The sequence below is a fragment of the Equus asinus genome, chromosome 20 (assembly GCF_041296235.1).
Source record: "Equus asinus isolate D_3611 breed Donkey chromosome 20, EquAss-T2T_v2, whole genome shotgun sequence".
In the NCBI taxonomy this organism is placed as follows: Eukaryota; Metazoa; Chordata; class Mammalia; order Perissodactyla; family Equidae; genus Equus; species Equus asinus.
In genome coordinates, this window is record NC_091809.1 from 97,625,370 (window position 1) to 97,640,492 (window position 15,123).

The following is a 15,123-nucleotide window of genomic DNA, read 5'->3' on the forward strand; positions in this document are numbered from 1 at the left end:
TGCTCCCCTTCCAAATAAAAAGATGAGTGAACAACATATACCACAAATTCAAAAATTAAATATAAAGTAAGTGAGTAAAGAAACAAGGGAGTATAAACCAGTCTGCAACTAAATACTAAAAATATTCTCTTCTTGCAGGTTAGTGGTGTCAGAGCCACCCCAGGTGAAGAATTAACAGAAAACTCAGTCATTAACGGGACTTAGGAAAAATACAAATATTGTAATTTAAATCAAAGCCATTCTCTAAATGAACATAATTTAGCATTAACAGTGAAGAAATGAGGCCTTTAGGGATAACCTGAAGATTGTCTAAATTAGAGTTTGGAATGTCACCTAAGACATAACATGTGAATGAAGCTGGTACAAACACTCTCAGGCTTATCAAGGCCACTGAAGTTCTAGGTAAAAAGATGTGAAAATTTAATTTCCCCATATCTACTTCCTTTTCATTTCTTAACTATCGTGACTTCTGTAAAATCCCGTGTGCCAAACTCGGCGTCTTTTTTAATCACGGCACTTTTAACTGTTCTATGAAATACATTGTTCGCTTACATGATTATAAACACGTGGCTCCCCAATAGCAAAACTCCTTCTCACCTGTCTCTGATGATCCAGATCTGCTTTATTACCAATTAAAATCATTGGAAATTCATCACGATCCTTTACTCTGAGAATCTGTCTTTGGAATTTATAGATTTCTTCAAAACTAGAAACACAAAAACAAATCCATCAATTTGGTCAAACATCAGAATTCAGCAAGTCCCATGGCCCACAGAGTACTTTACTACTTTTTCTTCGTCTACGAGAATAAGAAAATCCAAATTCAATCAAACAGTCATCTAGACATGAACAGATCTACGTTTTAATCATGGTACAAACCTGCCTCTATCTGTGACCGAAAACACCAACAGGAAGCCCTCGCCAGTTCTCATGTACTGCTCTCTCATAGCTCCAAACTCTTCTTGTCCTGCTGTGTCCAGAACTAAAAACAAAACAACAAATGTAACGTGGGCGTGTTCTCATTTTATACATGGCTTCCCCACAAGGGCAGGCCCAATGAATGCAGGTCCTTTAGAGCACACCATTCTTAGTATAATAAAGAAAAAGCCTTCTCCTCTTAGTACTTTATTCTCAAGACTAAAGACAAATGTATCCTAATGGCAGACAGTTTCAGAGTTATCTTCATCAGTACAGGTTGATTTTGCGGTTAGAATATATTAGCATACCAATTACAAGGTTAAAAATATCAAATAAATCTAGACAGATGGAGTGAGATAATCTCTGAAGTCACTTGGATGTTTTATCCCCTCTGCGGAAAGAAGTGAAAAAGACACCTGTAAATTTAAGGAAGAAATTTTGGTCTACCACTCAAATAACATACTTAAAGTGCAGGTGCGAATGTATTTCTTGATCTCTGCGAATAAAAGAATCACACAAGTTAAAACAGCAGGGCTTTCTTTTGTGGAGAGGTGGAATTATAGCCAAGCACACAACACTATTTCCTAAAGCTTCCGGACTATATGTTCTAAGCAAGCTAACAAATATTAAAGCTTTTGTATATACAATGACCTGACTAGTTTCACCAGAATAAAATTAATCCAATTATTGTTTTACATTACATTTACTAAGGAATATTTAAATTGCCTAATATGCAGATTCATCAATCAAAACTAATGAAAGAGATGGGCTTATAGTCAGGATCATCTCATATTTCAACTGTATTTAACCTAGCAAAAATCAGAGCTTCCTTTGTAAAAATACGCCATGTGAACTATCAAATAAAGGAGGATCACTTACTATCTAGGCGGGCTGCTCTGTCATCTATCACGCACTGCTTTGTGTAGGAATCCTCGATGGTTGGATCATAATCCGTTACAAAATAGGACTGTAAGAAAAATAACCTTATTTTAAAATTTATGTTTACTTGCCTACCCAAGTACCCATGTCATGTTATCAGATCCCATTCATCCAGAATTAATCAAAATATTTTCATTGTATTAAGGTTTATCCTACTAATGTCAATTCCCCATTAAATGAAGTCTACGCAGAGCAGCTTCCAAGTGGAGAAAAGGTACTAAACATCTCTGAATCTTCATATCTGAAATACGCAAGAAGACTGTAAAAGACCTACTGTAGTTTTTCTTTTTCATAATTAACTTACATATACCTAAGAATCTAGATCTCAAATTCTAGAAGAATACAGTAAGTTATAATTCAGGTCTATTTGCAACTCAATGGTCAGCATCAGTCCTAAGAAAAAAGCAGTCTGAAACAAATGGAGACAACAAAAAGAGGCCTGGAAGATTCCATCCCCATCCTCTTTTCTCCCCTTCTTTTCTCACACCTTGTCTTAAGTCTTTCAGCTGCCTTATGTATTATCATAAGGAAACACGATTTCAGGATTTTTTTCATTTGCAAGGATCTCAAACTTACTCTTTCACTTATATTTTTGTTGTTTTTTTAATTTTAACTTCTATTTCTCTCTTCTTCTATTAGCAAAGCCTCCAAGTGTTATCTTCTAAAACCATCACCAGAAGAAAGGACAGTTCAGGTCGCAGAGCAAGAAGGGGAGAATCTTAGCGAACCACTTGTTTATGTATTACCTTTCACAATCTTTTTAAAAAACGTTTTAAAAAGAAAACAACAGCAACAAACATCTGAGAGAGAACTTATCTCCCCCTTCTTACAGAAGGGCACTAACCAGGACACTGACATCATCCTTCTTTTGTTCTGAGCATCTTCTTTGCTCTCCCTCATGACTGAGTTCCCCAAAGTCTGTTTTTCCCACTGGTTCATTACAAAATCTGAAGAAATGACTTGCAGAAAGAGTTTAACGCTAGGAACCAGCACCAAAGGCTTTCAGCCACTTTTCAGGCCAGGGTTCCTGGCAGCTGGACCTGCTGGCTCCGGGGACACAGCATTCCTAAATGAAACCACCCCTCATCCCCCGCATGGTGACATACGCAAACACCAAAAAGCTACTGAGAAGCAGGCACTCTGAGTAGGACAGGAAACTCCTGGCAGGGGGAGGGTGGGAACCACAATATTCATCTGCCTGCTATCACGACTTTACATATTTATTTTATTTTTGAAAGATAGTTTCCACATTTTATTCATATTTTAGGGTTAACTTTAATCACAGAATTCAGTATCCATAATCCTATTTCCCTTTTGATGGTTTCACTTAAACGTGTGATTTATTAAACAAAGTCTATAAAAGAAACATTTACCAACAGAAGCAGCTTTTAGTAGAAAGCCATCTCCATCACCACCCCACGCCCATTTAAAAATAAACAGGTATCAAAACAACCCTGAACTTACTTTTTGACACCCACACCTCTTTAAAAAGTAAACTCAACTGGCAACAACATTCTTTGTACCCACTACTCTAAATAGCTTACAACTACATACAGCCTTTCACCAAGCAAGCTGGATCAAGCAGGCTGTTTATATCTTTAAGATTAGTTTCCCGAAACATGTTTCTCTATAGCAATGTGATACTTCTTGCCAAGCTTTCATCTTATAAAACCGGAATTTCACTGACTACTCCCAGTTTACATCTAAATGTGCTGCACTCTCCCTCTCGCTCGGTCTGTGAACAAAGTAATGGACAAATATTAAAGATATTTTTTCAAATGTCCAAGTCATGCACAATAGCTGGAATTCTTTCAATGTGATGGTGTTCTGCATTGTGAGACAGGATTAAGACATTAATACATACAAAAGATTGTTGGTTTAAACAACTTTGAGGCCCATTAAAATAGTTTTTCCTTTTAATGGCTGTGGAAGTTTCATATTTTCTTTGGATATCTTAGCTTTTGAAACACAATCTTAATGTTGTAAGAATTCTGCCAATTTGCTAACACTGACATGCATTTATTCCACTCACACTAATTTTTAAGACAAATTTCTGGATATTTAGGTCTATATTTCATCTTCATTGTATCCTGTTCTCATAATTTGTTTACTGAGACCGTCGTCTTCTCGCTACATGTTAAAGAGTCCTCCTCACTGAGTCATCTTCCTCCCTCATGAAGATCCACCTGAGGAACATCGACTCGGGGCCTGACTGTCCACCCTCTTCCTCTCACAACTCTCATAAGCCACAGGTCAGAATATACCTAAAAAGAACATTCATTGTGTGCAGGTAATAAATACAATGCCACCGCCCACCACAAAGACAATATTTTTGTTACATAAACTTGGGTACCAGATATTTGAGGCAGCAGACCACCAACAAGAAACCAGTGTCTGTTGATGGACACAGTCCTGGATTTAATTCTAACTGCTACTTTCTAGCTATGGTATCTGAGGCAAATTACTTGACTTCTCTAACCTTCGGCATCTGTAAAACAGGACAGTAACAAAACCTTGTGGAACCAATAAAATGAAGTAATCCACATAAAGTGCCAAGACATGCTGCTGCTGATTAATAAATGCTAACCATAATAATCATTGTATTACTTTTGTCATGCAGTTAGATAGTATGAACTAGCGGTTTTAGTCAAGTAAAAAGACTTGCTAATCTTGGGAGCATCTTTAATAATTCCAATCCTAGTTACGCCACAGACCAACCATGGGACTTGGTATCCAAAATGTTGTGAATCAAGATAAAAGCTTCCCATCTGGGGTTCTGGAAATATTTTCTGGATCTAAGCAGTAATTACACAGGTATATACATATGTAAAAATTCATCAAGCTGATTTAAGATTTGTGCATTTTGTACATATAAGAATTCTACCCTCTATAAAATATGCAAATCAAATTAAATAGCTCCCTGTTGCTTATGGGATTCAGCACTTTCTTTACACAGTATGCAAAGCCCTCTAAGTTTGACCCGTGGTGTTCACCACTCGAAGCCTCACTTCTCACTATTTGACATCCTTCAGCCAACTGCTCTTGCTCTCTTGGTTTCCATCATTGGTTCGACAATTATCCATGGAGCATCATAGGGACAAGCTCCCTCCTTCCACAGAGCCCACTGCTTTTCACACAACATCCAGTAATTGTGGTATGATTGGGAGCAAGGGGAATGGGGAGTGTTAAATGTACTGGCCAAAGAACAGACACAGTGTGAAATGCCAATACCCTGCTTGTTCAGAGAGCAACAAAAAAAGAGGTTAGTACTGCAGTCATGCATAGGGACTACGTGTACAGTGACTTATAAACACAGAGCCCCAGCAATCTGCCAGAAAAGAAAACAGTCTCTCTCCTGAAGTTGAAAAAGTTACCGACGACAGCCCAGAGAGGATATTCTGTAGCAGAAGCAAGAAAAAAACAAGCACAGTACTGCACTGTGGAAGACAGTAGAGGCTCAGGCCAGGGCAGGAAAGAAGAGCCAAATGAAGAGTTCAGAACACATGGAGGGGGAATTGGGGCGGGGAGGGTGGGGGGAGAGAAAGTAATGTGCTTTCTCCGTATCATGTGAAAGGATGCATGGAGCAGGATCCTAGCCGGAAAAAAAGGGAATATGTCTTTTCAAAGCGCTTCCAGGCAGCATGATGGGCAAATGGACTGAAGTCTCTTTACATGGCTAAGAGTTACAGAGAAAAGTTTAGGATTTGGGAAGCAACCCCATTGAGACAGGGAGATCTATTTCCCCTGATAAAATCTGGTCTGACAAGCCCTTAATAATGCAAGAGTATTATGCTGTGATAGCAAGAATGTTATTTCTGATTATATGCCACTAGATTGCACAACAGGAGCTCTGCTGGCCTAAAAGAATTGCCAACTCACTATCTTCCCATTCAAAGAAGTGGCCTTAAGGAGGAAAAGAAGGGGGAAGGGGAGGAAAGAGAAAGAGCTGACACAACTTCTGCATTCAATGGGCAAGAGTGACAACCCACTTTCTCCTGACACCAAGCTCCTGGCAAAACTGCAGTTCCCCGGCACTGCCACAGCGTGGCGCCTGATCTGCACACTGGGAGGGTGATTTACGGAGATGCTGGGAAACAGTGAACCCAGCACACTGGTTACGCCCACCACCCTTGCCTGTGAACAGGACAGGAGGCTAGAGCTAAGGTCCACCTGAGGAGCTGTAAACACACGACGGGGCCTTTCTGAGCACACACGCTTCTCAGGAGCGCCTCAGGAGTGCACTAAAAACACGGGGTGCAGACAGGGCAGAGGCAGGGAAGAACTGAAACAAGTGCAGGCAAACCCCTGACCACTATGAAATCTGAGTAACGCGTATACGAGTATATCACACCACTCTCTCGACTTTTGCACGTATTTTATAATTTTCCTACTAAAATTCTTATTTTTCAATCTGGTGGTAGCACATAAGTACTACAGAAAGGGTCAAATCAAGGGAAGAAGATAAGGGATCCTTTTTAACTGTGAGCTTTCACCTCACTCTACTCACGACCAACTCCCCTAGGAGCCTGAATTGGTTTTTTTCTTGGTCAGAATATTTTCCAATTATCTTTTCTCTTCTCTCTCATATCTCTCTCTCTTATGTTTTATACTTTTACTGTCCATCTTTCCCTCAACCAACTAGAACACAAGCTCCGTGAGGGCAAAGATTCCGTCAGGGCTAAAGCGACTCGCCTACGGCTTCAGCAGCACCTGGTCGGCAGACCCAGCACTGAAATCAAAATTCCCAGGCTCCTCGGCCAGTGGCTCCTTGGGCTTTGCTTACCCTGCCGGTCTGGAGGAAAGCACCCTCACTTACCCTCCATTCCTGCTCCCATCGCTCCCATAACCAAATGAAGTATCCTCAACTACAATAACAGCAGTTTACATTTATTGAGCATTCACCATGTGACAAGCAGTTTATAACATTGAACATTATTTAATGTTGCATATACTTTCTTATTTAATCTTCACAACGAACTTTTAGATAGACAGTCCCTTTTACAGATTTTTTAAAGTGAGGCACAGAAGAACTTACTTCTTCAAGGGTGCCCAGCGACTAAGTAGGAGAAATACAATTTAAATTCACGTCTGATCCCAAGCTCGGGAGGAGGGTGGGGGGCGGTTTACAAAGCCGCCCCACAGGATCAAGAGCTGCCATCACCATCACCGGGGAGTGCTGTGTGTGCCCCACCCTCCTCCCGTGGGCCCGGAGCGCTCGCTGGGCCTATCCCCTGTCCACACTGCATCTTGCAGCGTGGGGCCGCCTGGGGAGGCAGCAGGCCCAGTGGAAAGAGCCTGAGGGTACGTCAGCCAGACCAGGATACAGCTCTACCACTTCTACTAGCTGCGGCAAGGAAACTAGAGCAGCTCATTCAACCTGTCTGAACCCCAGTTTCCTTGTCTGATGGAAGTAACACCAACCTTGCGGGATTGTTGTGAAAAGTCAAATTACTATATACAAAGCACAGCCCACAACGCACAGTAGGCCCTTAAATTACAGCTAACGAAGCCCTAAGCACACCTTACTTTCTTCCCAAGGCCTTCAACACTCCAACCAGAAAACGAGCTCAGGATAATCTGAATTCCTCTTACCCTTAAGGTGACCATGACCATAGTCTGGAATTTCCCAGCTTTATATATTCTATCTTCTTGGTAAGACTTGTGATTTGGAAAAATCATTATACCAAGCTGTATGTATACCATGTGATTGGCACTTAGAATGTCCTTGCACAAATGCTTCTCTCTCCGTGTAAGCGTATATATGAATGTATAAATGACACACTGAGCCAAACCCAACACGCGATAACGATAAAACTTTTCTCCAAAGCCCTTCTGTGGGCAAGCCTTTTTTTCCTTGCTCCTGAATGAAATCTAAGTTAAGTCTCCTAACTTTTTCCAATCATTCTTCGATTATAAATAGTTGTTCAAGTACTTTCAGGCCCAGAACACTGTGCTTTCAATAATTAAGACGCATAGTACAGTGTCCTAATTGCGTTAGTATTCATCTAAATTAAAGCATCTTTCTCCCCTTCCTAGAGAGCACTGCGAAGTCTTGGACTAGGTAGGGGCGGGGGGGGGGGCGTTACACCAGTCACCTTCTCTTTCCCTATCTTCTTCTGTATCTCTTCTACCCTCACAAAGCTGTCTCTGGCTCCGCCAGTCTTGAAGCTAAAGGAGTGGGGAGAGGTAAGGGGGTTGAAAAGGTCACACCAATGAAATCTGATGTCCATGCTAACTTTCTCATGAGGGTCTGTGGGTTTCCTGTAAGAGAGCCCAGGTGGGACCCTCCACGTACAACTCCCAGGACTTGAGTGAGACCTGGCCATTTACACCTCCAACTCTCAATCCTTGGGGTTTCCATGGGCACCTCCTCATGGCTCACATCATCGACTAGGTGGCCATACACACTGTCCCTTTTTAGAAGGCTTTAAGCTAGTTCTATCCAGAAGCTCAGGGAAACACTATTACCTTTCCAAGTGCAGACTGCTAACTACACAGCTCTCTTCTTTCTCTCTGCTCTGCTGTGGATCCAGAGACTCGCATATTCATCCTTATGCTCACCAAACCCAAGGGGCTACCTGTCAATTTCTCAGAACGATTCTATTAGAGCTTCCCCCATCATGTGGCTCCTCTCCACTATGTGTGGAGGTGGGAAAGCACACAGAACACACTGCCTATCAACAGCTCTCTCCATAAACATCCTAGTCTCAGAACCCTTAACTCTTCTCACTTTTATTTCTTGGAGATAAGGTATGGACTAAACATGCAAAACCAATTTAAGGCCACTTTCTATGCAAGTCCTTGGAATACAAGGCAACGATTACTTTATTCTCAGAGAATAATTTATTCAAGAGAAACTCAGAGAATAATTCAAGAGAAACTAAACAAAAACAGAGTTCCAGTTAAAATCCTGTTATATATGTCCAACTAGATTTGATGTATCCAAGGCCTATCTCATGATTTTATAACTTCCCTGGAGTTAAGCAAGGTAACTTGCACAGTTAAAACCTCAAAATACTGGCTGTTGGAAACCCCAATAATTATGAAGATTGTAATGGGAGTTAGGAATTAATTTCCCAGAGCACAATAAGGACCTGGTTAGCTCTCAGTAGCCTCTATTTGCTAAAACAAGAGCTGTGCGAATTCCTCTGGTAACACTGGAGAAGTCTGCAGCAACTCAGGCAGCTGTGAGCCAGAGCCGGGCTCCTCCTGGTGTCACTTTTTAATGCAGCTGTCAAGTCACAGAGAACCTTTGTTCCTGGCAACACCCTCCCTTATTTTTATGTCAAATGTTTCCAATATGCTTTATATTCCTTCGTTCGAGTACATATTTTTTCCTGACTGAAATTAGTATTTCATTTAACCTAACATGTATAATTACAGAGATCTCCATAATTTATCCTCCAGAGCTCTAAGCAGAATAATGAAAGCTTCACCAAGTCCAGTAATCCTTTTAGTTTCTTTTTAACAAAACTTAGGCCTTCAGTCAATGGTGCTAATTGTCTCCGACTGTCTGAAGCCACCATGGGCCTCTGTATGACTTCTGTGCAATCTCAGCAATGAGGTATCACCTCTTGTGAAGTATCTGGTTGCAAATCAATGGGCCTGGTATGCAACAAGAAAAAGTACAGTACAAAGTCAACTTACAAACTGGTTCCATTACAGAAGTTTGTTTCTAAGTCAGTTATTTGGTGCTCATTTCCCCAGGGAAAAATTGTTCTAATCTGTGTTTAGATCCATAGGCCAGACCACAAAAGCTACCGCTGAAATATGGTCCTGAGCCAGTATTAACCCTGAGCGCTAACCTCTGAAGCAGAGACGTTTGGCCCAAGAAGAAATGCAAAGAGAATTCTGTTTCCTTTGTGAGCACAAAGCCAGGCCTAAGCTAGACTTAAAAGGAGGGACAGGCTGTCTCTGGGGCACCCCCTGTACTCCCCAGCCTCCTCATCCTGCCCCAACTCTCCGATACTACCCTCTTACCCTAGCTTTAGCCTCCTTCTGAGAGCATTCCTGGGACAAACCACTTCGCTCTCTCCCCAGTGTCCCTTCCACTCTCAAATTAAGACTCACAACTCACAGGAAAGTCAGATCTCGCCCAGGTCTGAATCAGAGCATGCTGCAGCATGAGGCAGCTCACCCTACCTTTGAGAGATGCTTGTTCTCTTAAAAAGCAGAAATTCTAACCCAAAATGGATCTTCAGTAACATTTTCAGCAAAAGTCAAAAAGAAAAAGAAAAGCTTTAGACTGTGTGAAGGGAAAATTGCTCAGGGCGTACACCACCATTTCATGATGTTGGCTCCCTGAAGGAGCTGCAGCTTCCTCTTCACAGCTTTTATCCTTCCAAACCCACAGGCTTTAAAAGGAAAGAAGACAAGAGAAAGATTTCCCTCTTTCCCCTCCCTGCACAACCCTACTACAACTTGTCAAACTAAGTACTGGGTGGACAAGATCACATAAAAATTTTTAGTTTCATAATATCTGTGGAGTGATTTTGAAAACCGTAAGAGGAAAGGGGCCCGCCATGGCTACAGCCACGACTCATATATACGAACCATGTGCAGGTAAGACGAGCTTAACTCAGGACTGCCTACATAACTACAAATCCATCCTCTGGAGCTGGCATATTTAGAAACCACTGAGCAACAATAAGCCAGTGGCCTCTATCATGTAGCGTGATAAAGTTTATTCTCCTTGCTTGAAGTTAATAGTTGTTTGCTCTCATCCCCCAATTATTGTAGTCTTATTTCAACAGATAACATATAAAGTTTTAAAGATAAGAATCAACAATTTTTTAAAAGCACAACGATAATTGGTACAGAAAGAAATAATAAGCAGCGAGGGCCATAAGCCTAACTGTGTATTATACGTGGACATTAATAAATATCTCACACCATCCTCATGGGAAATTTGAGTAAATCCCAGGACATTCCCTTTCTCACACCAAGGCACAAGTCTTTACTGTGTCTTTCAGTTCTTGCCTTGACTGAACCTTGCACTCCTGGGGAATTTCCATATCCACCCCATCCTTTCCATCCCGATAGCTATTACCCTAGCTAAGTTAGCCTTCCTTCTCTCTGCCTCATGTGAACCAAAGCTGCCTAAACAACAGAAGGCTAGCCTCCGTGAGGAACTTTAGATGAACAAGACAGCCCCCGACCTCTAGGTGCATGCAACCGTCCAGGCTTAACCTGGGTCCCATCTCTGCACCCTTCCTCTCCATGTCAGGGTCGCCCCCACACTGGGGTCCCCTAGTTCCTCTCTGCTGGCTCAGCCCCACCACACAGACCCGAGAGCCAATACTGACTTCAGGCAGGAGGCGTCTCAACCAGTACGAGATCCACATTCAGAGTCTCAGGATAGTTAGCTCTGTTACTCGTCCGACCTTGGTATGAAACTACAGTGCTGATAACTGCTTCTGTTTTATCCCCAAACCCCAACATCACCATTTCTCCTCCCTCTTCTCACAGTCTTTCCCAATCAACACGTGTTCCAGCTCCTCTAAGCGGGCTTCTCCGACTCTGAACTCTTTTCTTATACTGATAATCTGCTAAGTAAGTAATCCAGGCCTTTCCTAGAACCAGGGCCCCATTTTGTTTGTTTTCAAGAGCATTATTGGGATATAATTCACATAGCATAAAATTCACCCACTTAAAGTATACTATTCAATAGTTTTTAGTAATTCACAAGGTTGCGCACTCATCATCACTATCTAATTCAAGATATTTTCACCACCCCAAAAAGGAACCCTATACTCACCAGCAGTCATTTCCCATTTCCGCCACCCCCTCTCATCCCTAGGGCCACTAACCCCCCAACCTACTTTCTATCTCTACAGGCTTGCCTGCTTTGGACACTTCATATAACCAGAATCATCCAATATGTGGACTTTTGTGTCTGGCTTCTTTCACCTAGCATAATGTTTCCAACGCTCATCCATGTTGCCGCGTGTATCAGGACTTCTCATTCTTCTTCTTCTTATGATCCCTTTTTATGATACGCCATCATAGGGATATACCACACTACATTTACCCATTCATCGACTGACGGACATCTGACTTGTTTTCACACATTCTGGCTATTATGAACACTGTTGCCATGAACATTCATGTACCACCTTTTGTGTGAACATATGTTGTCTTTTTTCTTGGGCTTATATCTAAGAGTGGACTTGCTGGATCATATGGTAACTCTATGGTAACTTTTAAAGGAACTGATAAACTCTTTTCCAAAGTGGCTTTGCCATTTTACATTTCCATCAGCAGTGTCTGAGAAGTCTGATTTCTCAATATCCTCGCCAACACTTGTTATTGAACTTTTTTTTTTTTTTGATTCTAGCCATCCTAGTAGATGTAAAGTAATATCTCCTTGTAGTTTTGACTGGCATTTACTTAATAGGATATTGAGCCTTTTTTCAGGTGCTTGTTGGCCATTTGCATATCTTCTTTGGAGAAAGGTCTATTCAAATCTTTGCCCACTTTTAAATTGGGCTGTCTTTTAATTGCTGAGTATAAGAGTTCTCTGTATATTCTGGATACAAATTCCTCATAAGAACATACGATTTGCAAACATTTTCTCCCATAGTCTCATTATTTTTAAGTCTTCCTGCCATAAATTAGTACATAGTTCCTAAATATCAACCCTGGGCCAAGGTCCTGTCACTCACCAACAATTGGCCATAATTCCATGTTCCACTACCCAGACTTGTGGGTAATGTCTGCTCCTGTGCTCCATCAACCAGTTGCACTATCCTCCTGCCATGTGGTAGGTCTGCTGTGCTGACTGCTTGCCTAAACAAAACTTCCATTGCTATACCCACTCCTCTAGCGCCCAGCCACTCCCACCCCAATTCTGAACTTTCTCGATCACACTGAATTTCCTCTGCCTATACCACACCCTAGCACAGTTCACTTGTGCCAATACGTGGAATCACCTTACTTCATCAATTCTAAGATGCCATCAATTGCAAGACCATAATTACTTTATGTGGCAAGAAAGAAAAAAGTGTCAAAACAACTATGGCGTATCTTTGATTCTGAAGCATCCTAATATCAGAGATACTAAAATGTAGGAGGAAAAATGTATGTTTAAGAATCAATGAAATAACAGTAGCTCTTGACAACAACTCTGTAAGGCTGGTATTATTTTCCCTCTCTTACAGATGAGATCATTGAGGCTCAGTGGTTAAGTGACCTGCCAAAAGCCATCAAGTCAGTGTGTTGATGGAACTGGGATCCAAATTCAAGACTGGCTCTAAAGCAATACTGCTTCCATTACACTTTCTTTAACCTGTCATATTAACATCGAAGCACACAGTACACACCAGTTCAAAAAAGAAATCCTGTTCTTCCTAAAATAAATTAATTTTTAACTTATAAACTGCTACTGCCAAACTTTTAATTAAAAGCAGTTTCATTCAAAGTGAAAACACTCCATTTCTACATTAAGAATAAAGGTGTAAGTATGGTAACATAAAAAAATACAAAAACATATACTCTTTGATCTAGCAATTTTATTTCTGGAAGTTTATCCTATTTACACATCTGCACATATGAGAAATGACATGTGCAAGGTCATTCATTATTGAACTGTTTTTAATTTAAAAGACTGGAAACAACTTAAAATGTCCTTCAGTAAATAACTAGTTAAATTATGAACCATTCATTCACTACGAATGCAGCCATTATAAAAACATGACTTTATGTACTAATATGGAGTAATCTGCAAGATATATTGTTAAATAAATACACACAGTTTACATATTTGCTTTATGTGCATAAAATATCTCTGGAAAGATACACAAGAAAGTGATTAATTCCGACTACCTGTGGAAAGAACCAGGTTGCTGGGAGGTATGAGTGGGAGGGAAATTTTTTTGTAGGTTCTGAAATCTGAAACATGTGAATGAAAGAGGGAACCAAGGGGGAAGACCTAGAGAGATTAAATATAAACTGTAGTAACAAAAGCAGAGCACAGGCGTGTGAGGAAACCTCGATTCCAGCCCCAGCTCTGCAACTAGACAAGTGCTTCCAGATGAGTCAACTTCTTTCCTGGCTTCTGGCTGTAAAGGAGGAATTTGCTCCTTAAGATCTCTTAAAAGACTCCAGCTCTAGTTTTATGATGACATATTTAGCTCCTAAGGTGTGTCAAATGTAATTTGTAGGTGCTATCAAAAGTTTCTTTGTTTTACGTTTGGGGTGTAGGAGAAAGAACACTAGATTTTAAGTCAGGAAGGTGTGCTTAAAGCCCTAACTCCTGCTGCTTTCCAGCTGTAGAACTTGCAGCAAATCACATGAGTGACACCAAGTTCTATACCTCTAAAGTTGAGGCCAGAGCTACTTCCACAAGTTTGTTATAAGGAGTCAAATAAGATAGACAAAAATTTTCTGACATTTGTAGACCACCATGTGAAAGGTAAATTATTGCTATACACGGAATCCCCCTTCAGGTACTACAAAGTAAGAAGAAGAAAGAGCATGGATTTGCAGTCAGTTAGACCTGGCCATCCCACCTAGTAAATGCTACGTGATTTGGGAAGGTTATTTAATCTCTTAAATCTCAATTTCCTGACCCATTAGATGGCCATAATGATTCTTATCTGCAAGGGCTATTGTGAAGATGAAATGACACTGTGAAGCACCCAGCACAATGCTTGGCTCAAAATGGACATTCAAAATCGATTCTCTTCCTCTCCAAACTTAGAACCGAAAGGCTGCTCCGTAAGCAGGCAGCTGACCAACGCACTTCTAGCCATAACTTTTGCTCCCCACAGCCTGGCCGCTACTTCCTTTTTCGTTTCCTTTCCCCTCTATCCAGTGCTACCTGCGAATATCCTAAAGCCCATTTTCATTTCTCGTCCCTTTGAGAGCAGAGAATGGTCTGTAGAAGCAAAACTAGAAGGAAGAGGGGTAGTGATTTTCACAGCCCAACTTCTACTAAACTTTTAAACTTCCACGTGAACCTTCCTTAGGTTTACTCACTAACCCACTCAATCTACGAATGCTAACTGAGCACCTGCGATGGCTCAGGAGCCGAGGAGGGAACCCGGTTCTCACAGAGCTTGAAGATTTTTGGAGGGATGACCATCAACAAATAAATACACAGAATACATCAGAGGCGATGTGAACTCCGAAGAAAAATAAAGGGAGTTGGGAGCAGCGGGAGAGACTGAGGAGGATGCGATATTGCATAAGGTGGCCAGAGAAGGCTTCGGTGACAATGTAACAATTGAGGAGAGAGTCCTAGGTCAACTGAGGGAGTGAGCAGCC

At 41.2% G+C, this 15,123-nt stretch overlaps 1 protein-coding gene across 2 annotated transcripts in view; it reads right to left on the minus strand.

Annotated features, from left to right (window-relative positions):
- Positions 1 to 15,123, minus strand: part of RRAS2 (RAS related 2) — a 70,265-nt gene that overhangs the window by 14,619 nt on the left and 40,523 nt on the right. For both annotated transcript variants that reach the window (XM_044752050.2, XM_044752051.2), the window contains exons 2-4: positions 1,798 to 1,885; positions 880 to 982; positions 598 to 706 (exon numbers count right to left, since the gene is read on the minus strand). In XM_044752050.2, the coding sequence (XP_044607985.1) occupies positions 598 to 706; positions 880 to 982; positions 1,798 to 1,885 (300 nt within the window). The remainder of the gene's footprint in view (positions 1 to 597; positions 707 to 879; positions 983 to 1,797; positions 1,886 to 15,123) is intronic.